At 52.4% G+C, this 24,296-nt stretch overlaps 1 protein-coding gene across 16 annotated transcripts in view; it reads right to left on the reverse strand.

Moving 5' to 3' along the window:
* The window catches only part of CELF2 (CUGBP Elav-like family member 2), a 510,120-nt gene that overhangs the window by 62,791 nt on the left and 423,033 nt on the right, over positions 1–24,296 (reverse strand). For all 16 annotated transcript variants that reach the window (XM_045087392.1, XM_045087388.1, XM_045087382.1 and 13 more), the window contains 2 exons: positions 15,319–15,367; positions 6,937–7,071 (listed from right to left, as the gene is read on the reverse strand). In XM_045087392.1, the coding sequence (XP_044943327.1) occupies positions 6,937–7,071; positions 15,319–15,367 (184 nt within the window). The remainder of the gene's footprint in view (positions 1–6,936; positions 7,072–15,318; positions 15,368–24,296) is intronic.

Here is a 24,296-nt window from a genome sequence, read left to right on the forward strand (position 1 = left end):
GAATAATTTAGTGTTCCACTCAATTTCTTCAAAACATTATTATTATTACTACTTAAAAGATTTCCAAATGAGGCAGATCTAAACACCGAGAGACGGGAGCCTGCTGTCATCTCAGAGTGAATGCAGGAAAGCGGGATACTGGCATCTGCAATGCAAGATTACTGCCCCTGTGGCCAGTAAACCAAACAGAATGTTCTATGTCCAAAAAAAAACCCCAAACAAAGAAAACAAACAACCCCCTCCCAGCAGATTGTTTGGTTTATGTAAATCAATTTGTGAGCCATAAAATATATTTTCTTCTTTTGCTCTACCTGAGTACCTGGTGAGATTATCAAGTCAATACTGTATTAGCACCTTTTAATCAAACAGCAATAAGAGAAAGCAACACCTGCCCATTATCCCCAAAGCACAAAAACATCCAGTCATGGAAATAAGTCAATGCATTTTTTTTTTTTTTTCATCATGCCGTAATTTTGAATACAACAAAGCTCTGAGTACACGGGAGAGTCCTCTCTCATTGACTTCCCAGTTATGCTGGCCTCAAGAAGCCTGAGGTCTAGCTTGCTGTGAATGCCGAGCGGTTTCGTACACTTCTCTGACATTACAGCAGCTAGTGAAGCTGACTATTTAAACACACTGCCTGCTCCTCCACTGGCTGTAGCTTCTGTTGTCAGGGAAAGCGATCTGGAGCCTTCTTTGAGGCATCTAGAAGGTGTGTGTGACAGCGTGCGACAGAGGACAGCACGTCTACAGGCTTCCATATTGTGACTCAGCTCTACAATCCGAGAGCCCCAAAGTTACCGTCTGTCTCCGAATAATACCCCTTCAAGAACGTTGTGATTATCATCGGCATCGTTAACGGAGGCGAGAACACTAGGATGTGTCTTCTTCCGTTTCTTGAGACGACAATGGAATTATTTGCTTTTGTAAATTCTCTAATGGAAATATACCTGACGACATCTCTAATGGTATCTGACATCACGTGAAGCCTGGCCTAACTCTGCTTTTAATAGTCAAGAAGGCTGTTTCATTCACTTTATTTGCTCTGATTATCCAGGAACTCATGTGCCAAACTGACAAGTTTCTGAATGGAGGTTAAGAATGCATTAAAAAAAAAAACACATATAAAATGTCAACAGAAATCAATAAGGCACAGTTTATGCATTTACCACAATTTCAGAACAAGGAGAACTTTTTCAGTCACTTAGTGAGAAAGATACAGCAATTAGCAGGTCTCAGAAGTATTAGCAATAGAACCATAAAATTCCATCTCTATAAACTTGAACGACTGCTCTTTCCTCCCTTAAACTTGCAATTAAAAGCTTGACTGATGTTTCGAATTACAGAACCCCTACTGCATCCCCTCAAAAAAGAGTATCTGACAAATCTGATGACTCCTTTAACCTTTTTACTCTATTGGCAGTGGTGTAGGACGAGAGAACCTGTTGCGTCAGGGGCTGTCAAATTCGGGCTATGTATGGTGTTCAGTTACTTAAGAAGGAAATTACCGTCGTTTGTAAAGGGAGGGCGCGTGTTGGAAGCTTCCCTCCCTCTGCCTTTCTGAACTTCCACAACTTCAGAACCCAATGTTTCATGGCCGGGTAGCTTGTTAACCTTCGTAATTTCTGCTCTAGTCCTCTGGTGAGATGTTAATTTTCTTTTCCCCATCACTGAAAACATGGTGGCGGCTTTAGGATTACGCCTCAGATCTGTGGCTTTTCACTAATATAGGGTCATATGAGCTTCTTCCGTGAAGACTGGATGCCAGCTTCTCTGACCTTGTAGAGTTGGCCCTCCACCGTTCTAGAATGTCTCAGGGTCAGCCCTCCTCTGTTCTAGACGAGTGGATGTCCTGTCTCAGTAGTCAGTTCTCTGGCTACTGACTAAAACGCAGGAGAAACTAGAATGGGGCCAAAAAGATCCCATGTACCAAGATAAATAAAGCTTTTAAAAAAAAAATTTTTTTTTGTTGTTGTTGTTTTTGTTTTGTTTTGTTTTCCTTAGGTAAGGTAGTCTGTATATCATTGTCTGCAAGCTTCTCCATATACGTAATAATAGCAGAAAAAATAAAGGAAAAGTCTGTCCTTAACTGTGGCCAATCTGTCATTTACCTTCCAATTACTTATTGTCTCTACTACTTTCAGAATGTCAGAGCTTCCTCACAGAAACGAAAGGAACCGAACTCCTCCTCGTTCAGTGAGGTCGCCTTCTTGCTGCTAAAACAGATAAATGATTGACTGGAGAAAGGTTTCTCCAAGTAATTTCCTCCTACAGACGGGATCTAAGGAAAGCACGTGGCCCTGTCACAGAGAAGATTCTGGAACACATCTATTACACTTGTCATCTCAACCGAAAAGCTGTCTTACGCTCAGGTGTTCTACCCTTTCTCTCAGCGGCAGGAGAGTTTTGAGAGAACGAGATGAATTCTTGGTCTGTGCCAGAAAAAGCCAGAGAGCGAGCGAGCGAGCGAGAGGGGGAAGGAAGGAGAGAAGGAAGGGACTTTTTAAAAGCACGTCTAACGCCAGGGCCTCTTGCTTTTCTGCCTCTTCTTTCAAAGAGAAGCAGCAGCCTGCTAGATTCCAAACAAGGAGGGTAATTTAAAATAACTTGGGCAGCATGAAAGCACTTGCGGCCTAGGGAAGACTTGTTTATAAATTCTCGTTGTGCCAGAGAAAGTTCTTAATGCAGCCAATTTTCCTTGTTGTAGCTTGCTAGCAGTGGCAGAATTTATGAAACGTTCCTATCACTACCACACGAGAGCTTCCCAACTACCGTGCGAATGGACCATCCCCAGGGTTGGGTTAGTTCACTGGGAACCGGCGTGGAGAGACAGCTGGTCCGTGCTGCCCGAGGCTGAGGGCAGAGGGCGACTTACTGCTTTGCAGAAATCTCACCCTCGTGAGGAGCTTCAGAGACTGCCCTCAGAACGACAAAATACAGTTCATAACCCCGGGGTATTTGATACGCGTTCCCCCGTCTGTTTAGATGCTAAGCGGGCACGCCTAAGACGTCCTGATCAAAACCCAGTCCGCTCCAGGTACGTATTTCCAAAGTCAAAAGCCCTGTCCTGATATTCTGATCAGATATAATGGAAACAAATGAAGATTTAAGGGCTAAAGCCAGTCTGGGCTTGCCAACAGCCCCGAAAATACTGCCGATTTCATTTGTCAAGGGTTTTGGCAGGAGGACGTTGGAACACTGTAAACACAGCTGGAATATTCTTAAACAAGCAGAGAGTTACCTTACATGGCAGTGCAGATCTGACTACACTTCACGGGGAAAGGAAAAGGAGAGAAACTCTTTCCTGGTCTCCGAGTTACGGAGAGTCGTTGCCAGGGTGCAGAAAACAAGCCGTGTAGACTATATCCAGACAGCCCATTCTGACTGTGGGGTTACAGGTAAGTGAGAACATGTGCATCTTAGGAAACCAACAGGCTGAGGGGACACTGATAAATAAATCCACTGGTGGAGAAGACTTCCAGCCTAGATTTTGAGAGCAGATGCCCCCTCTGACTTCCTGTGCATGGGCTCGTGGCATCCTGCTGGCTTTCTCCAAGAAGGTCCATTCGGCAGGCCTGGGAGGCTTGCCTGCTGTTGCAGAAGGATCTGAGTATCATGAAGGGGCTGGAAAACACCTCAAACCAAGTTTTCCAAATGAGAAAAGGTGGCAGAATGGGTTACTGGCCCCAGAGGGGAAAATCCATGCTTAGCTGCGGGCACATTGCATAGAGAGAGTCAGACTCCTGATGCTCGCTGAGCGCTGGTTTCAACGTGCTTGGTAGAGGCCAGCTGCTGGTCCATGCGCAGCCATAACAATTCCTAGCGAGGGGTGGGGGGGGGGGGGTCTGATCTGGAACATGCCACAAATTGGGGGGCTTGCAGAGTCCTGATGGGACTTTACAAATGCTCTTTCTTGCCAATATGGACATGACGATTTTTGTTTTAATGATGGTGATTCTGAGCCAAAGTCCAGAGCTGTGGGTCCCGGCAGCCCACCACTCCGCATCAGTGGGGGAGCCCTGATCCTACAAGTCTGGGGAAACCTTGGCTTCGCAGCCTTCAGGGAGCAAGGGAAGCCATGGAGGTGGCAGAGAAGACCGGACAGGAGACACGTGGCGGAGAAAGCCAAGAACCACCTCTTTTGTCTTCATTCTTGGAGCGGAAACGGGCAGGAGTAAAGCCAGGAAAGTGAACCAGTGCTCTGGACCTCTCCCTTGTGACCAAACGGTGCGAGTGCAAAACCTTTTTCCTGACTAGCTCATACGCAGTTTAGCATTAGAAGGTGCTTTCCAGAGCAGCTCACCTTTCTTTTCACTTAGTTTTATTTATTTGTTTGTGTCTCAAACAGCTGAGCTAGCAACAGGCAGGGAGACGGAAAATACTGAGCACCCTTTATCTGCAGAGCCACTAATGGGAGACACTCATTAATATTTGATTGAAAACTGCAATTCTTTAATGAAAGCAAAATAGTGGCATGAAAGAGAATTGTTCTTTTCACAAATACACTGATTCAGGAGCCATGCCCTGTACCCGGGAGGCCCTGCTTGAAAAACCGACCACTGTCCAGCTTTGTATTTCAGAACAAGTGGTTATAAATGAGTATTTCCTTTTTTGCCATAGGGAATTCTCATCAGGTCCCCAGATGAGGAGGAGGAGGGGGAGGGGAAATAAAAAGGGGGGAGGGAGGATCTGCTTTTTACACGGAGCCATCATTTGCATAAAATGCGGGTGAGAATGCTCCCGACACTCCTGCAGACATCGGCCTCTCTGGTGCCCTCGTGTCCGCGGCCGCGTCCTGCTCTCCCCGGCGGGCCCGGGCGCCTGGCAGATCTCATCCGCGGAGAAACGCCGTCGGCTCAAGCTGCTGAAGATGCTCCTTGTTATTGTCTCCCCTGGACAGTCGGGGAGTGTCTGGGGGCCCCGGGCCCGCAGAGGCAGAGCAGGAGCCGAGGTCTCTCTTAAGCCAAGCCCTGGGACAGGAGCGGGGCAGCTACGGTGACTGCTGCCATTCACAAAGGGGTAAACTGAGGCACAGAGCTAGGACGAGGAACTCGGAAGGCCTGGGACTGGATCTCGGGGTCACTGACCTCTGGGCTCTATAAATTTCACCACGATTAAGTGAAGGGCCTTGCTTTCTGTTCTGTCCCCCTGCTACATGCCTTGGGGAAGGCGAAACTGCCCAGACGGGCGTGTGGCTGAGAATAAGGGGAGAGAAGAGGGGTTCGGACTGCTGCGTTGGCCGTGCGACAGGGATTGCAAAGACAGGATCACATGTCCCTTCTGTGTTTGCTTTTCCGTCTAGCCTCACTGCCTTTTCCCATGGGGTTCTCCTCTACCCGGGGTTGGTCCCCTCGAGCGGGTGGGTAGCTCTCACAACTGCTGGCAGAGTCAGAGGACCCCAGGCGACAGGAGAGCTCTTGGGGAGCGGGTGTGCCGGAGTGGAGATCACAGCCTCCTCCTACCCCCCCTGGGGCTGTGTGGCCACGGGCCTGGGCGGCTGCCGTGGGTGACGCCGGTGACCGCGTGGGTGGCGAGCCACGGCTCGGGGTCTGCAGGCTAGGGTCCCGCTCAGGACCCACCTGGGGCGGCCGTGGGAGAGGCCCGTGTTTGCAGGGAGGCAGAATGATGACATTGGCCACTCTTGGGGAACGGCCCAGGTGTCACTCTCCTTCCTCCCTTTTAAAACCACCTTCGGAAGAAAACACGAGCCCTGCAAGCTGGAAGCTGTTCCGCCTCCTTCTACTGTTCCCTCGACTACCTCCGTGCGGGGCTCTGGAGGCGGGTGTAGGCGCGAAACCTTCGTGCCCTGTGCCTTCCCCTCTAGCACTGACATCGTGAAGTTTCGTGTCTCAAAGTCAAAAGAACAAATGTTCTTCCCCACATGGTGCTGCGGTTAGCTAGAAGGAGGGAGATGGGTGAACATCAGTGCTTTGAGACATCAGGCCCGGCCTTTCCTTCCAGCACCGGGAATGAGACGGCAGTGCTGGCCCAGAACCAGAGCCCGGGAACGACAAGAAGTTTCTCATCAGCCCCGCGGAAACCGCATCAATGAGCTTATGAATAGAATGAGACCCTCTCTGCGTTACAAACGTGGGGATCTCTTAGAAGAGGTGAAAAATATGTCGTATGCCTACGCTCTGACTGCAGCCTCCTGGGCCGTCTTGGGAAACACAGTCTGACGGGGATGGGCGCCGGTGACCGCGCTTCCCAGTGGTTGAGGAAGGGTCTGTGTGGCGCTGTCCGAGGAGAGGAAAACACAGAGAGAGGGGTCTTTCCAGTTCCCTTGGAGCGCTGCTGGTGCTAAACTGCTGGTTTCTGTCAGTGCTCGAAGCCACCGCCCCTGCTCCTGTCACGGTGACAGAGCTGAGCCTACAGTCTCCTGGACCAAGACACCTCTCTGCCACTTCATGAACTTCCCCGATCGGGCCTCCAGGAGCTCTGATCTTGAAAATAAAACCCTGATAGCCCGAGACGGGCCCATCTCTTCTGAGCCCCTGCCTGCTCTGCACTACACGGGAACACTTATGTCCTCCCCTGGTTTCTACCGCTGTCGGGTTTCTCCTGGGCACAGGCAGGGAGCCAGAGACCGAGATGAAAACAACCCATGTCCTCTTTCCTCCTCCACATCTCTCCCTCACCCCCAAAACGTACTTCAGTTTGAGGTCGGAAGGGCTGTACCACGACAGGGCGGCCCGTCGGCTTCCCCGCTGGCCGGGAGAGCCTGAGACAACACGCTGGCTTCCAGACCTTCTCGACCTGAGAGATACAAGGCGATCCCTTCCGCTACGGTGAAACGCTCACGGTGGATAACTCGACCGCAGGGGACACGTTACAGGGTAACCTCTTGCTGCGTGCGGTGGCTACGTCTACCTTGACTGTGACACAGAGTTCCAATTAGCACGTAAGCGGGGAGACTTGATAGGACGGCCCACTCACCTCGACTCAGCCCGTCGGGCCCCCGGAGAATCCGGCATTCTTCTATCTGGCCGAATGGAGAAAACATCACCCTGATATCGTTCTCGTTACATTTCTTCGAAACCATTCCTATGAACAATTTTCGGTCTTCCACGGCTAGGGGATAAAAATAACGAATGAGCAAAGGCCATTCTCATCCCTTTGCTTGTAATCAATGCCTCATTACTGCACCAAGCCGGGGGTGGGGGGGGGCTCATGTGAGAGGAAGCGGCGCTCCAAGGCCAGCCCTTCCGACTTGCGGGCCTGCTTCCTCCTCCACAGCCAACCCCGCCACCCTGCTCTCCCCACCCAGCCCTTCCTAGACACCGCTTTCCTCTGTGAGCTCGTCCTGACCCATGCGACACCTTCAGAGGACACCAGATGCTGTGAAGTCCCAACCCCCGCCCCACCCTGTTGGGCAACTCGCAGAGCTTCGGGGACAGGTTAAGCCCCACGCGCTGGCCCAAGGCTACCGTGGCTGAGACATACGTGGGAATGCGCCTTTGAATTTTTCTGTAGGTGTTCTTTTAACTTGAATGACCGAGAAAGAAGAAGGGTCAGGGAAAGAAAAATAGGACGAACAGAGGAAGCATGATAGAAAACACAACTTTTAAAGATTTTATTTATTTATTTGACAGACAGAGATCACAAGTAGGCAGAGAGGCAGGCAGAGAGAGAGGAGGAAGCAGGGCTCCCTGCTGAGCAGAGAGCCCGATGCGGGGCTCCATCCCAGGACCCTGGGATCATGACCTGAGCCGAAGGCAGAGGCTTTAAACCACTGAACCACCCAGGCGCCCGAGGAAACACAACTTTTAATAAGGCACTTGTTGGAAAAAGCCTTCTCCCCCAATTTCAAATAGCTTGGCCCCGTGGATTCAGACAATAAGGAGATAAGGGAGATGCTCCTCTCTCTGGAGAGCCAGTAAATGACCTGCTGTCGGTCTGTCCGTCCATCTGTCACACTGGCTCTGCAGCTCTAACCACGACAAAGCATGGTCTGCATTTCTGACTGAAGAGCAAAGCCGCTGTAGGGAGAGAACGCGACTGTGGCCGCTGGAGAATCCCACCGGGGTGGCGCCACGCTCGGGCTGGAACCCAGAACAGAAAAGACCAACCGCTCTGCTCTTGGCAACCGGAGCCAGGACTCTCGAGGACCAGAAACGAGTTCAGGTGTCATGACAAGCACACGCCAATTCCAACCTTGGAAATGGCCAGGAGGGAAAGACTGGGAAAGGTTTGCCTCTGATGACTTGGGAGATCTTCCTCAAAATCTACAAGCTTGCGCTCAGGATAAGAAGCCTACATTTAGCTTCAAAGGCTCAATTATCACTGATTTCAGGACAGCGTTTGCAGCCTTTTTTAGGAAAGAGCAAAAAAAAAAAAAAAAAAAAAAAGAGAGAGAGAGAGAGAGAAGCCCCCTTCCAGAGGTCCACGGAGAGGAGTCTTGCTTATTACTTCTTGTGTTGCATTTTAATCCATTTCTTAGAACTGCAAGCAAGGGCAGCCGGCCAGGCAGCACCTCACCCAGGCTGGCTCGGGAAGGGCCCTGCCGTCCATCGCTGTGTGAGTCGTATCTCACCTTTGCTCTCTAATGGGTTCTCATCTCTGTCTCCCTTACTCTTGCCCTGGACAGTCTCCTTTTCATTTAAACAACAAGAATGCATTTTAGACTTTGTAGGGTGAGGGGACTCTTGGTGCATGAGTCCAGCTGGCTGGGTTGGGGCATGATCGGTCAGGGAAGCAGGGATGGGGCCCGGGGAGGTGCCCTCTGGAGCGGCGCCGTCCAGGAGGGGAACCGATCAGTCTGTGACGTCCGCTGCAGTAGCTGAAGCCTCGCGTGGCTCCTGAGCACTTGAAACGTGGCCAGCCGTGTGACTGCGAAACTGCATAGTTACTGTGATTTAACTGCAACTAATTTAAATTTAAAAAGCCACAGGTGACCTTCTAGAGGACAGTGCAGCTCTGAGAGGCCCCTCCCCGGGCAGCCACTGGAAGGGAGTGATTTGAAAGAGGTTTTCTGTCCTTCTAAAAGATACCCCCCAAACCCCGTGGGACAGGGAAAGAACTTGCCTGGGGTCACTCAGCAAGGGGGGGGTCCTAGCCTGGACCACACCTGCTGTCCCACTCCTGGCTCCTGTCCTGTCTCCTGTGACGTTTCCTAGGAGAGCAGAGGAGGGAGAGGAAGCCTCCAGTGGACAGCAGCAGGGCCGGGTCAGGAGACCTGCCTGGTCCCAGCCCTGCCACCTCGTTGATGCGTGACCCTGGGGAGTGAGAGGACTTCTGCGGACCTTGGTCTGGTCACCCACAAAATGGGTTTAAATTCTTCTCTTTCCTTGATGTCCTTCTTAAGGAGCAAAGAGAGGGGGGCCCTGCTACATGGCTGGGGTGACTGAAGTACTTGGGGGTGGGGCAGAAATGCTGAAGCCCAGAATCCCACCCTCCAGCTGCACTCTGCCCTCAGCAGCTCCTGAGTCAGCGCAGAGAAACCGGGGCGGGGGGCGGGGGAAGGGTCTGAGGAACCCGGGCGGAAGCTGCAACGCCGTAACACCATGAGTTACGGATCGTGCGCCAAGAGCTGGAGAAAGGCTTGGCAGAGGAGGATGCGGCATCTAAGCTGGACTTCAAGGAGCAAGGGCGAGCCTGGGAGATGCGTGGGGGCAGCGCACGGTGGGACGGACCGAGGAAAGCAGCCAGGTTTCGGCACCACAGGCATCATTTCCTGCTGCTCCCGTCGAGAGGGGCCCAAGGTGTCAGGACAGGAACACCCTGGGTTAAGCCTCATCGGAGTGGATGTGGGCAACGGAGTCATTGGGGGAAGCTGGTGAGGACCTGGCTTCCTCCCTTAGATGAAACAATCTTACACTGAAGCTCTTTTCTCGCCCATCCGTGTAGGTGAGCTTCCAGAGATCTACGGAAAAGTGGTGGAAGGAAGCATCTGTGCTCACCAGCACTGGGACCACCAGGGGGATGCGGTGGCCCAGAGGGAACACAGCATCCCCCCCGATGGGAAGGGATGGACTGAACATGGTCGCGCAGGGAGCGGCAAACTTCGAGTCGCAGTCGTGACCTCCCCCTGCGCCCCTCACCATCCCTGGGACTTTTACGGGAGGAAGCTGTGGCTGGGATCTTGAGAGTGAAAAAAAAATTCTGCTGAATTTCTTCTTATCCCAAAGGATCCCCTTTTGGTTCTTTCAAACAGAAGCAAATGATAAATTCCCAGGGAGTCCTTGGTTTCACTGGGAAACCTATCACGATGGCACAGGGCTCCGGCGGATGCTGGTATAAGCACAGTGAGCAGCTCCCGAGTAAACAGAAGAATGATTTTTTCCTAAGATGTGTAGTAAGAACTGGAAGCCATCTGCCAACAAACCCTGGCTTCCGAGGCATCCCGCCGGCTAAACCCGGGTCAGGAGAGGGAAGAGAATGCTCTCTTCATTACCAAACTGTCGCTAAGGAAATAGAACGGAAACCTACACCATCCAGACGCTCTCCGACATGCTGATGCCCTCCCGTGCACGTGCCCCGTCAGGGAAGCTGGATGTTTGCAATCCCTCGACCGCCCTAGTCCCCCGTGGTCCTGACAGCTGGGACCCTGTATGCTTTAAAGGGCAAATGCAGAGAACCGCTCACTCTCTGCTTTCTTCCCCCCTCAAATTTTCCCGGTGAAAACTTTTCTGTAGAACTTAGTCCTGGCATTCCCAGCCTGAGGATCCCTAGGCGGCTTTGTCAGCATTTTAAACAAACATAATTATCCTGCGTTCACTGAACTTTCCATCGATTTTTGATGAATTTCTTGGTGGGGTTTATTCCTCCGTGTCCATAGGCAGGCAGCGGCTCACTTTGGTTTCCAGTCCACAGGAATGTGGATTGCTTAAAGGAGCATACTGTGTCTATAGTATTGTGTTAAGTGCTTTACGGGAATTTAAAAAAAAAAAAAAAAAAAAAAAAGGAAGGAAAGACTAGGTCCCTGTCCTGCAGGGGAAAAGTCTACTTTCTTTAAGGCTACCTGACAACTGGCCGAGGGAGGACACCTTTCACACCGTGCGCCGTACAGGTGGGCTTGACCCCATCACCTGTTACGAAGGGACGTGAAGCTATCCCACAACCAGCGACCATTTCAAGTTGTCCTTCCGTGGTGTGGGAAAGGGTTAACATTTTAAGTTTTAAGTGGGGACTTTTCTAAGTTCGGGGAATAGAAACTTCGTTTCTGAAAAACCCCTAATTGTGAGTCTGTGCGAACGCCCTGGTGTACAATCTGTCAAAGTCACACCTGGATTCAGGGCGGCCTGAATTAATTAACAACTTTTCAATGTGTTAGTGCTAACATATGGCATTTAATTACTGCCTCCAAATCCGTGAGTCTCTCCACTCCGAATTTCAAAATTATTTCTTCCTCGTCGAGTGCCTCTGAAGGTGAGAGAATGGGGGTGCCCACGAACCCCATCTTTGGCGGAGGGTTGCAGGCCTCCGAGCTCCCTGACCATGTTCCGTCATATGGACCCACGAGCTCTGAACTCAGGGCACGGACGCCAGGGGTCTGGGAGGCCTTGGGAAGAGAGGGCTTACTTGGCATTTCTGGACGTGGGGCTCCAAGCAGCGCCGACAAGCTGTTAGGTCGGAGGGTTAAAGCAGGGGCATTTATGCTCTGTCTACAGCGTCAACTAAAGCAAAGTAGAGCAAAACAAAACAAAAACACCAACTCTCTCAAGCAGGGGCATGACCCAAGAGTGAACACTGGTTTGTACTGGCTGGTTGCTGAGACCCCCAGGCCCAGAACCGAAGGTGACCTCTGCGGTTTTCTTAGCACTCACTGCCAGACTGACTTCAGATCCGGCAACTGACTTTACTTTTCCATCTTGCACAGCTGGTACCTTTTTCTGCACAGCAAACAAAGCTGGAAAAGAGGCCCTCCCATGTACACAGAATGAACGATGGTGGCCCTGTCTGCATGAGGGTATGTTGCCATCTGGAACCCATGCCTCCTCAAGCCTCTGGCCTTGCCACTACCGAGAGTACGTGGTGTAAGCATGGCAAGACAACTTGGAATCTGAGCTTTGGGTATTTATTCACTGTGTTCTTCCTAAAGACCCCAGCACTTTACTGCTGATCCAGAATGGGATTTTTTTTTCTTCTTCTTCTTTGAACACCTGCCACAGTTAGAAGCACCAGGGCAGAAGTAAAATGCTGTGAGTTTGCAGAAAGATGCTAGAGACTGCAGCTTAAATCAGAGCCAATTAAGAAAGCAGGCTCTAGGAGGCCTGGAGATCTGGAAAGCCCATGCAGGAAAATCCTGAAGGGCACGGCAGATCCGAGGGAAGCCCAGCAGGTCTGGGCTCGCCATGGAGGTTCTCTTCGTCAGAATCTCTAGATGGACAAAAGGGCTTCCAAGAGTGATTGCTTTCTGGAATTCATCTGTCCATCACTAATTAATCCGTGATTAGCAGCCCTTTCTTGCTCAGCAAATACAAAGTTTCCGAGAGCCGAACACACTGATAATGAAGATGGTAACTGTCTAAACTGTGATGAGTCCTTTGTGCCGTCCGTAAATGTCAGCAAACTCAATAAAGGTGCAATTAGAGCTCGTTATCTCCCTTTCACAACTCCAGGAGCTACCGAGAGCATCTGGGCCAAAGAAATCTTTGTGCTCTCTGAGCTTTGGAAACTACGCTTACCTGTCAAAACTGCCATGTGAAATCAGAAAGGACTTGCACCTTTTAACACTTGCTTTAGAAAATGATGCGACGCTCCTGATTCCTCGGCCAGGTCCGAGGAGAACCCTGAAGCCCGCTCAGTCTTCGCAATGCTCGGCATAGGCTTTGCACCTCCATGAAGAAAAATGCGTTAAAGGGCGCTTTTCATCTGCTGATACTTTTTGAACCACCCCCCCACCCCCGCACTGAAATGCAGAAAGTGAAGGTCGCTCCGCAAAGCAAAGGAAGATCTGGCCCAACGAGACGGTTTACAGAGGTGGTTTTTCCCTTCGTGTGTACAGAGCTATGCCTTGCGATGAAAGGGAGCCTCGACTGCTCAAAATGCAGGAGCACAGCTGCCTCAACCAGCCACACGTGCGTGGACGACCCGGCAGAGTGGACATTTACTAAGGGCCGGGTATCACGTGAAGCTCTTTGCAGATGTCAACTCGTGTGCTCCCAGAGCCACCCTGAAAGTTGGGCGTTACACGAGTTCAGACTGTGGACCACGCAGCCCCTCTCACAGCCAGAGATACGGGGGCTGGGTGAGGTCACAGGACCTGCCCAAGGACCCAGCTAACACGTGCAGGGTCAGGGGTCAAGTCTGGGCTCCTTGAAATAGCTTTTCCCGGGTACCCTGAGCTGCTTCCCGGACAGCGGTGTTTTCAGGTAACTTCGTGTCTTAGTGAAACAGTGTTTAATCCTGCTTTGGCTTCTGAGATTGTGCAAAATGGCTGGCTGACAGCAGTCCTACTCTGTTGCTGTGGTTCTGAACCCGGAGCGGACATCGGCCTCAGCGTCCAGAACCGACCCTGGGAACAAGATGTGACGTCCAGGCAGCTAGCCTAGGGAATGGATTCTCTGAGTCAGGCATTGTGTCCATAGAGCAGCAAATGCAGAAGAAGAAACCCTTTCATGGTCCCACAACCTGGGTATGTCAGGTCAAACGTTTCCAGCCGTGTTCTCCCCTTCATCCTGCTTCTATAACGGTGATGTAAGGTTCAGAAATAAGACAAAGCTTCCTTCGCGGCCCTTGTCCTGAGACAGGCTAGAGAATTCAGGGTCCAAAGGAAAGGGAGCATGTCTTAGGGGCCAGGAGCTCCCAGATGACCTTCAGACAGGGTTCATCCCCCAAATACACAACCCCTCTCTCCCAGGAGGAACAGAATGGACTGTAAATGTGCACTTCTGGGGTAAAAGGCTCAGGAGTCAGCATGGGCACCTGGTCTTCCACCTGTCGACTCTCTCAGTGCGGAGCCAGAGAAAAATCTGGGAGGTAACAATAACCCTTATTTTATAGAAGCAGTGGTGTACCATTTGCAAAACACTGTTGTATCTTACGTTGAGTCTTTAAATTGAAAAAAAAAAAAAAAGCCAACCTACGGGGTAGTGACCATCCCTCCCACTCATGAACGAGGAGATCCAAGTTCAGTCGTTAAGTGACCGTCAGATCAGCAGATTCAACGTCAGTATGTTCTGTGGGGGTCAGGACAGTGTCTCTGCAGTCTTTTCCCTTATTCTGCTTTAGACCTGGGGCCACAGCCCAGCCCAGCCCAGCCCCAGGCAACAGGCCTGGGGCACAGGAAGTCATCACAGGGTAACTGCTGAATTCTGGATGCAGGGTTTGGGGTACACAGTACAGGAAGGAGGGAACAGACTGTCAGAGGGGCGGTGGCAGAGAAGTCGGGGTGGGGGTGGGAGGCGGGCACCCAAGTCGGGTCCCTGCAGACCACCGGGGGGCTGGTGGCACCACGCCATGACTTGGAATTTACTTCCCAACTTCCGAGTCTGTGAAGAAGCCAGAAAATGGGACGCGCTGCAATTAGCAGAAAGTACCTTGTGGAGAGAGTTAGACCCCAATCATAATTTACATTTGCAGATATGCAGATCTCTGAGTGCATGGCTTCTGCCCTGATTACTAATTAATGAGCTGCAAACCTGCCTGTGGGAGCAAACAGTGCTGATTATGTTGGTCTGGGGGGACGGAGACGTGCCGCGGTCTGAGAAGGTAGAAGATTCCTTGAACACACACTTCAGTGCATTCAAAGAACAAAACGGGGACAGAAGACGGATATAGAGGGAAGCAGCAAGTTGGGGGAGACAAAGTGGCTGTTGGCCCTTCCGCGTCACGGAAAGGTGCGTCTCAATGATTTCACAGACCGTGTCCCATGCATATGTTAGCACTGAGCATCCGTTTCAGTAATCAGCTGGCTGAATTCTGAATGAATTCGGATGCAAATGCATCGGTACAACTTAGAGGAGAGTGCCAGGGAGGAACACACCGGAGAGCGGGGTTCCTGGTGGGCGAGCCCGTTCCCCCTCCTCTGCTCTGCACACCCTGAGGTCCTTCCTCCCTGTTGGGTTTCCTGGGCTGCATGGTCTGTGGGTGGGGGACCAACTAGAGGCAAAGGCCACCGAGTCACCACACAAAGCAAGCCCTGAACAGAGGGGCACAGAAAACCATTTCCCGTAACGTCTTCACACATCTCGACACCAGAGACCTACGAGGCGGGAGAGCGAACTTCTGCAGCCTCCAGGTGCAGGGCAAACCCCAGGAGCAGCTCCCCTGCCTCTCCCGGAGTGGAGGCACGTGAGGCCGGCGCCTCCCTCCCCCGCTGACTTCCTCATTGACACAGACAGACAGCAGTACACAAGACAGTCGGTCACCACCTACCGTTGGACTTTTCACTATCTGCAGGTTTCATCTGGATGGGATGATGCATCTAAAAACACAAAAGCGAGACAGTAAAGGCAGATTGAACAACTGCGTGCAGGTCTCCGAAACCCCGCACTCGCCCGCGCGAGACCTCGTCCTGCTCCGAGGACACATCAGTAATAACAGGATCTCTCTCCGTCAAACGTAACCCTGTGAAAATGCAGCCTGCTGCGGCGTTCGGGAACAGAACCCTTTGTGTCACTGGGCCCCGTGGCACAGGACTGGGCTTTGCAGCTGGACCTGAGCTTGCAACCCGGTTTGGACACTCAGCAGAGTTTCTGCCCGCATCAGACGGGCAGGTTTGGCCCTGCCGTTCGTCATCACTGCCATGTGATCTCGGGCGAGTATCCTAACTTCCCTGAGACTCAGTTTCCTTATCGGTGCAACAGAGGTGACACCGGCACGGCGGGAACGGAATGCGCAAAGGGCATGAAGGGGGTGTTGTGAACAGTGCACAGGACACGCTGAGAAAAGTGAGCTACTGTTACTCTGTATGTAGTATGTCACACATGTCAATGCAGATGGTCTCTGTTTTGTTGGTGGCTGTGCGCTCTGCTGCATGATCTTTTTTAGATCTCACGGTCATGGGTAATTTGAAGGTCTAGCGGTTGACTGATTGAGGCGCGATTATGTACGTTCTTCAAACACCAATTCTGACCCAGGAATGCGGAGCTACTAAAGGGATGGTGGGGGTGGGGGGTGGGGGAGGAAGGGCAGGAGGCACGGATCTTGCAATTGGGTCTGCTCGGTCCATGTGCAGGGGCAGGAGGACCTTGGGACAAAGCAGCGCCGAGATCCTGAGTCGCGGTGCCCCAGCGCTCTGTGGCTCTTTACACAATGCCCACCTCACTGTCACGTGCGATCCACCGAGTGCTGAATGCGACCACCATTTCCAATGAAAATAAATTCCTCCAATCACGCTCAAAGGTCCTCGCACTTCCTACTTCACCAGATCCCGAGGAACCTCAGAGCCCTGGTTTAGATGGAATCACTGGCTGTGCAAATGCTTTTGTTCAAATGGGTCCTGTTCTCGCTGAACCTCTAATCCCCCCAGTGGACTGCCAGCACTTGCAGGCCCCAGCTCTGGGTTTTATCCAATTTAAAGGAAAGCGGAATGGTACTTGGCTCCGGCACTTAAATAATGGGAAATTATCATCAGGCAATCAGGGGTATGTGGAGTTAGTGCCTGGCAGGGTCTTCAAAACACGAGGGGAACAGCAAAGAGGCAGTACTATGAGGGGATGAGGGGCTGAATAATTCCGGGCTGCCTTGTCTGTTCTAAAAGGCAAGATGCTCTCGTGCACAGGACACAGGCCTTAACACGTGGGGTCTGTTCAGATTCCTGCTCTATTAACACATTCAGTTTGTGTAGGAGAGACTAGAACGACAGTGGGACGTCCACGGGTCAGCAAGTATTGTTTCAGAGAGGATACTTTTCAATCTTTTCAGAAAAGATTGGCATTTATTCCTAAAAAGCAGAGTGAAGTAAAACGTGGAAAGGCCTGGTTTGGGCTGGGGAAGGTGAGCTCTGTCCTACGCTAATGCTTGGGGAAGATGGGCTGCATCCCTGAGGGGCTATCCCTCTAGCCGGCCTTAGCCTACCCACTCAGCACAGAGGGGTGAAGCACCCACTTGGGTCTCAGGCTCTAGGCTAGAAACTGGGGGATGAGGCCCAGGGAAGAATCTCAGGCCCTTCGGGTGCTCGGTGTGTCTGGGGGGTGGTTGATGTGCCAACAGTGCCAGGAGCCGTGTGAGAAGTGCTTTGCTAGACCCAGAGCAAGCTTGTGCAGGAGCTCATGGGAGCAGACACTCACTCTGCCCGGGGAAGAAAGCGAAGGCTCTTAGCAAACGGGATATGTGAATTGAGTCCTAAAGGCCACGCTGGACTTGCTGGCAGAAAAGGGGGAGATGGCACCTGAAACCAAGAGATTATCGTGTGCAAGGTGCAGTGGTGAGAAAAAGCACACTTCCTCCTAGCGAGGAGGCCAATGCGTGTGTGAGGAAGGGCGCACGAAGACGCAGCTGGCATCTGGGCGTCCGACATCCTGCCTACGAAGGGACTGAAATGGTGTCTAAAAGTCAAGGCGGGCATAGAAGATTCGAGGAGCAAGGGCCACGAGAGCAAATCTGAATTCCAGAGAAGTCCTTCCTGGCTCCAGTGCGGTGAGTGGATTATAGAAGAGAGGGACTGGGTGGGCGGAGGGGGGGGCGGGGAGACAGCCGAGAGGCTACTGGGAACATCTGAGTGAAACTGATGACGGTCAACACCCCGGAGGCAACTGGCTGGTTGTGGGGAAGCAGGGGAGAGAGAACCATCACCGGAGCATGGCCCAGATCGGGGAAACGTGAGAAAGTGGTTTGGGGGGAGACTGCTTCGTGCAGGTCTGAACACTCTACACCCGATGTGACTGGGGCTGGAAAGAAGTTGGGGGTGTGCATCTCAATGGCTCTGGGGCCGTGGGCGTGGGTGACTCTGTCCAGGAGGAAACGTGAAGTGAAAAGAGCCAAGGAATATCAAGAGGATCATAGAATATCAAGAAAGAGGAATGGAAGACGGACGGAGAGGAACAGCAGGTCCCACAGCAGTCTCGGGGCAGAGCTTCCAGAGCAAGGCGGTGGTCAGCACATGCGCCGCTCACTGCTATGACAAAAATGCCCAAGGATCTTTTGGCCCTGACCGTACGATACTCTTCTGGGAATTGATCCAAAGCAGCTTCTGTGAGGTGGTGGGGCCCGAACACTAAATTATACAGAGCGGGGGAGTTACAGGGAGAGCAGCAGGAGAGAGGAGAAATGGACACGACTATCTCAAGAAGATTCGCTGCCAAGGGCAGGATGGGAGAATATGAAAGGTCAGTGGAGTCAGGGGCAGAGAATGAGAAGGCAGAGTCTGTCTCTTCTAGTCTTTTCTTTTCCACACAGCTTTTCCAACGAGCTGTGAGACTCTGATGAGAGTCACAGGCGGAGGCAAGGAGAGAGGCGGCCAGTGCACCTGCACTACCTACGGGGCATGAAAATGAACCAAGAGGACTCCTGCCCTCAGAGAGCTTCCGATCCATCACGGCGGCTCATGTGCACAAAGAGAAAGAAGAACAAACTGGCCAACATTAGGAAAGGCCCCCAGACAGAGCACAACAGGCATTCAGAGGGACCTCCGACATGCAGGGAGGTCTCGGGCAGGAGCTCTGGGAGCTTCTGCAAGAACAGAAATCATTCTGCCCTAAAGCTGGAAAGGGCCCCGGGAGCATCCAGCCCAATGCTCTGAAGGGAGGCCTGATTTCACGAAGGACACACACAGCTGACTAACGCCGCCAGAGCTGGGATCAAAACTCTAAGCTCTTGCCATTTAACCCAGGGCCACTGACCCGCAGATCACAGTGCTCCTCTGTTAACCGCCCGACACGGGACTTGGACACACGGGCCTACGGTGGAGGGTGCCGGCCCCACCCACTGAAGACTCTGCTATCCCCCGTCAGGCAGAGGTCCGCCTCCCTCCTCTGACTTCCCCGAACCCGTCATCTATACAGCTCTGTGACGAGTATTACTCTAAGACTCGACTCTCGGTTTTCCTGCAGCTGCCAGGAGAACCAGATCTGTTTCTGACCCGAGACTGTCCCAAAGGCTCTGGATAGAAGATCAGTAGATAGAACTCGGCCATCGCCACTGCAGACTTGAACTCCACTGTGGTCTTCCCCCAGCCCCGAGAGAGGGAAAGTCAGATGCACAAATCTGGACTGCCAGAGCATGGCGAATTCTGAATGGGCAGTCGCCCCCCTTCAGGTATGTTCTGAAGACTACGGAGATCATGTGTGTAAAGCACCATTACCTTCTTGGAGAAAGGTGTTCAATCAGTACTGTATTAAGAATGGCTCCTTGTCAATAACAGTTCATTTGAGTTACGGTTTTATAGGAAACAAGGAAGACCAAAAAAACCCACCACCACTACCACCACCACCAAAAAAACCTAGTCTGGAGGAATTGTTCTTGTAATGGTCTTCCATCGCCTTAAATCTCATGAGTCCAAAGAAGTTTGGGAGATTTGTTGAGTGGAGTGAGAAAGTGACTGGAAAGGAGCCCACATTCTAGTGGAAAGTTTCAAGGTGTACTAAAGAGACTCTTTTCCTACCACAGGAAATGGTTTCAAAGATTTGATGCACCCGGACTAGCACTGCACGTTTGTTCACTGATTTCTCCGTTTACCAGACGCCCTGTTAGATGCTGTGAACACACGCATGGGCATGGAAGAGTCTGGATAATATGGTGGGGGCGACAGACTCCTCAGTGGCACATGCACTCAGAGATGCCGGACGCACACCCAGGGAGGGCAAGCCAGAGATGGTGTGTGAGCCCTAGTGGTGTCGGAGTTCAATCCTGAAGGAATCCTAACGCTCCCAGGACCTGAGGGAAGGATGTCTCAGGGCAGAGAACACACCCCAAGGCACAGAATAAGAGAAAACCAGCCTTGCTGCTACAAGAGACGGGGGTGACGACCTTCTAACTGAGAGGAGGAGGAACAGAAGTCACTAAAGGAGGTCACTCACCAAAGACGAAATACCTAAAGCACGACAAGGCTAAGAATGAGGGACGTGTTCGGGGAGTGGAGAATTTCAAGATGGAAACTCAAGCTTGAATGAAAACTCAGAACCAGACTGAGGGCCAGCAGCACACCTTCACCACGTCATCGAGCGCTAAAGATGAGAGAGACCCAGGATGCCCCGACTGCTGCTTCTCTAGACTGTGTCTGATGGGGGGGAAAGTGGCTGCCCCCGCCGCCTGAGGGGACGGGGGGTGTGTGGGGGGGCGGAGCCTCAGCTCTGCACCTGGAGGTCCCAGCTGACAACTGCAGACCAGAGGAAGGGCCCGGGAATTCGGCCGTCAGGCTTCCAATCCCCTCATGCCTCACCCATCCTAAGGCAATGTCAGAGCCAGGCTCCAGGGTGGTTCCCTAGAGGACGACAACCTTCAGGAATTTTTGCAAGGAGTCTCCTAGGAGACACATGCTAATGAGGTTAAATCTGCGTCTCCCTAAGCATACAGGGTGGGCAGTGTCCGAAAACGTCTCCAGGGGTCCGTACTGTCCCGACCTGCCCATGCTGTCGGAGGAGTCGAGGAACCGCACATGCCCACGGCAGCCCTCAACATCCCCAGGGCGGCTTCCCGAGGCGCGGTGGAACAGGAGCCACGAGTCTACTACTTCTACTACTCGTGTCCCAGTCAGCTGTCCTCCGAGCGAAGCAAGACAACAGGACCCCCCCCCCCCCCCCCCGTCGGCAGAGTGCGTGTCCTGGGGACACGCCAAGATCAATCGTTTTGGAAACGGATCCTGTTCGTGGCAGTAAATTTGACTTAACATACTGCATCCAGTTTGCATCTCTGTGAAGAAAGCCTTCTAAATCTATTTCCTTGAAGATTTCCTTGCCCATGAATTTTTCATTTCACTGTAGAACAACATTTTGCCTCAAGTTACACATGAAGGTAGCTGGTGAACTTCTTGGTCTCTAGCCCTGTTTGGTTAAGAACAGATGCAATCTAACGAAAGGGGACATTTTCAAAGCTCCTTGCCTCCCGGTGCGGGGAGGGGGCGGTGATGACCGGAGCCACGCATGTTCCTTAGAAATCGGTGGTTGAATTTCGGTGACATCTGGGTATTAAGTGCAGCGTTCCTCGTACAGAAGGTGGGACCTCCCAGAGAAGAGGACAGTTACTGCTGGTCGCTGGGGTCCGTGTCTTGGGGACCTGCTCAGGCTCCCAGGGAGTGGGGGCTTCTTGAAAGTCAAGGGCAGAGGCTCGCAGCGGATCTGAGCATGGGGTCAGGGACACGCAGGCTGCTCTCCCCTGGCGTGGGGCCCTCTCGTGGGAAGCGGTCAGTCGGCGTCGGGGCGCACCAGCCTTCTGGTACAAAGCCTCTCCCTCTCCCAGCTCCTAACGAGTGAGTGGCACTTGGGCTTCCATCCCCTTGTCCGCCTGTATACACGCGGGGCCCCCCCTACTGGGCTTTCCTACTGCTGGTCTTCAGAATGGGGGGGGGGTCCCTGACAGGGCCAGACACTCCTCACTCCTGAGCGCGCTGCCCTTTGATCGTCACAGATGCGCCCGGCTGTGGCTCATGGAAATGAACATGAAGATGTAACGCTGGCGCAAAGCCACCGCGCCAAGTCCGTGGAGGTCACCGCACGTACAGGGAGCGGCGCAGGACCCCGGCGACGGCTGTCGCCGCCAGCCTCACGAGTCCCGTCATGTCACAGCGACAGAGATGGGCTGAGCCTGCCGAGTGCCAGCATTCCTGAGCCGCACTCTCGGGAGCTCGTGTGAAATCCGAGGTCTGCCGTGGTTTCTCCAAACCTGTCTGCCCTGGTGCCGTGACGAGCAAGTGGGGGGGGGGGCGTCCGAGCTTCGAGAGCCGGTGTGAACACTGAGTCTGGGGGGCCTGCGGGAGGGAGACACGGCTGGCTTCTCCCACCGAGGACTCGTGTTGAAACTTGTTTGACCCCAGCCATCGCCGATTGATGAGCGAACCACCTTTAACACGAGATTCAATAAAACATGCCATTTTTGAACCTGAAGTGGGTTTTACAGAGTCACTCTTTGGCATCTCATTACTAAACCGTCTTGACCCCTGAGGGGGCAGCCGTGATGGTACATATTATAAGCTCACTGCCCATAAAATATTTAAAGGGAGGGAAGCGGGGGGGCGGGGAGGGAAAGACGTGACTTCACACGAGAGCCACGCACCAAGTGAGAAAATGACAGCACTCCAGCGCTCCAGCGCCTCAAGACCAACGGGAACCTTCCCTCCGTGACGGCGCAGACCCAGCTGGTGCAGACCACTGCCCGCCTCGCAGCACAGGACACTGTGAAACACCCAGAGCGCCTGTACTTCTCACATTTTTCTCCAAAAAAGCGGTTCAATTGGGAAAAATAAGTTTCAAAAGATCCAAGATCCACCTCCCGCTGGCGGCGTGCTGTGTCTGCAGAGGAAAGCCCGCACTGTCAAGGGGTCCTCCCTGGGGGCGAGGCTCCCCGAAGCCACGTCGGCTGGCCGGGCTCTCCAGGCAGGCGAGAGTGGCGTTTTTGGTCGCGGTTCTATGAGGCTCAGCGTCAGAGAGGGTGAAGAGAGACAAAGGTGGCTTCCAGAATGTTGACTGAGCCTTACTAAGAACCTTAGTGCAGTCAACTTACGAAGACATCTCTAACGGAATGGCACGTCTGCCGGAAACAGGATGAGCCAAATCGAGTGTGGCATCGGCCACAACGAGCTGGTAAGGGATGTCACCCCGGTAACGGAAGTAGAGAATTCAGGCAACTTTCTGATTTTTTTTAAAAAAGATTTTATTTGTTTATTTTCAGAGAGAGAGCGTGTGCGCACACATAAATGGGAGGGAAGGGACAGACAGAGAGAGAGAGAGAGAGCAGACTCCCCACTGAGCAGGGAGCCTGATGCAGGACTCGATCCCAGGACCCTGAGATCATGACCTGAGCTGAAGGCAGATGCTTAACCAACTGAGCCACCTGGGGAACAAGAGAGGGAGGGCCACGTAACCTGGTCCAGACAGAGAGCAAGTCCATCGTGGAGCGGGGGTTGACTCGGGTCTGTCCCAGGCTGGAGCGTACGTCCCCAACACCCCTCCATCTGCCTCTGGCACATAGCCACACAGTTGTGCTGTGAGAGAGTTCGGGGTTTCTAAGAAGCAGTAAAATTACCATAGTTTCCCCTCTTCCACACGAAACATAAAGCTTGTCTAGTTCTAAGTGTCTTCCTTCTTCGCTTATACACGCGCGTGGGCAGTGTGCACGGGCATATGCGTGGACGTACGCTAGCGTGTGCATTTCACACGCACGTAAGCCACATCATAAGTTAGCCTCAAAACAGGAATTGCTGGGTTTCCTCCCCAAAAAATCTGGGAAAGCAAAAGCGCATGGCACTACAGCCGCGCTGGGAAAGTACTGCCCGACCGAGGAAGCATCCGACCGTACGCATGTCCTAGTGTAGACGCTTAGTACTGCTTCTCCCACAGCCCCTTCGTCAGGCCCTTCTGAACAAGACACACACCACGGCATCAGACCCTGAGGTCTGCTTCACGGGCCAGGCTGTCTGAAATGTTCCCCCCTACCCTGGTGAGATGTGCACTGATGATGACCAACCTTAGCTTTCATCCAGCCTCAGAGAGGATCCCTGCCACGGACGGATCCTACATTTCGTGGTTTCCGCCCAAATGGCGGGTACAGTAAAGTACTCAATCACGTGGACCACTTGGAGTTGGCTGAGCATCACAGAAACCAGAAAGCCCTAGCAGGCGGCTTTACTTTTTAGGTTAACTGACTGGATTGCACAGTGCCCTCTATGTGAACATGGCTTTGGGAAGTCTGGAGAAAATGGAGCTCTCAGCTGCCCTCTCGAGATGGAATTCCTTGGTGGAAGCAGAGCGCATGGGATCCGTCTCCGCTTTGGAGCCCACGACTGTCCCAGATCACTTTTGGGCACTGCCACGAACGGAGCCGACACGGTCAAGGTGTAGAAAACTTGCGATCGGTGTTTGCTAACCCAAATTTTTATAAAAGTGATCCAAGCCAGGGGAAAAATGTGGCTTTGAACATGATGACAGTATAGAAACAAGAGTCACCTTTTCTCTTCCCACGACAAATCACAACCCGGGGAGAACACTCGGAGTGGAAAGAACTATTTCTTCCTGATAGCCCCTGACTGATAACTGCAAAGTGTTTAAAGCCTCCAGGGCAGAAGGCGGAATGAAGTCATTACCATCCTTAGTATCTTACAGAGCATAAAGTTTTCCCGGAGGTGGGGAGCAAAGGTCCCTTCAAAGCCAGGATAACACACCGGGGAAGAATGGCTCTTCTGGCTCACCTGGGATGCATGAAGCTAGTTTCATTCAACTCCTGAACACAGGAGAAAAACCCACAGAACCCAAATTCTAGAT

Source organism: Mustela putorius, unplaced genomic scaffold, assembly GCF_011764305.1.
Source record: "Mustela putorius furo isolate JIRA1106 unplaced genomic scaffold, ASM1176430v1.1 tig00001130_pilon_pilon_pilon, whole genome shotgun sequence".
Lineage (NCBI taxonomy): Eukaryota > Metazoa > Chordata > Mammalia > Carnivora > Mustelidae > Mustela > Mustela putorius.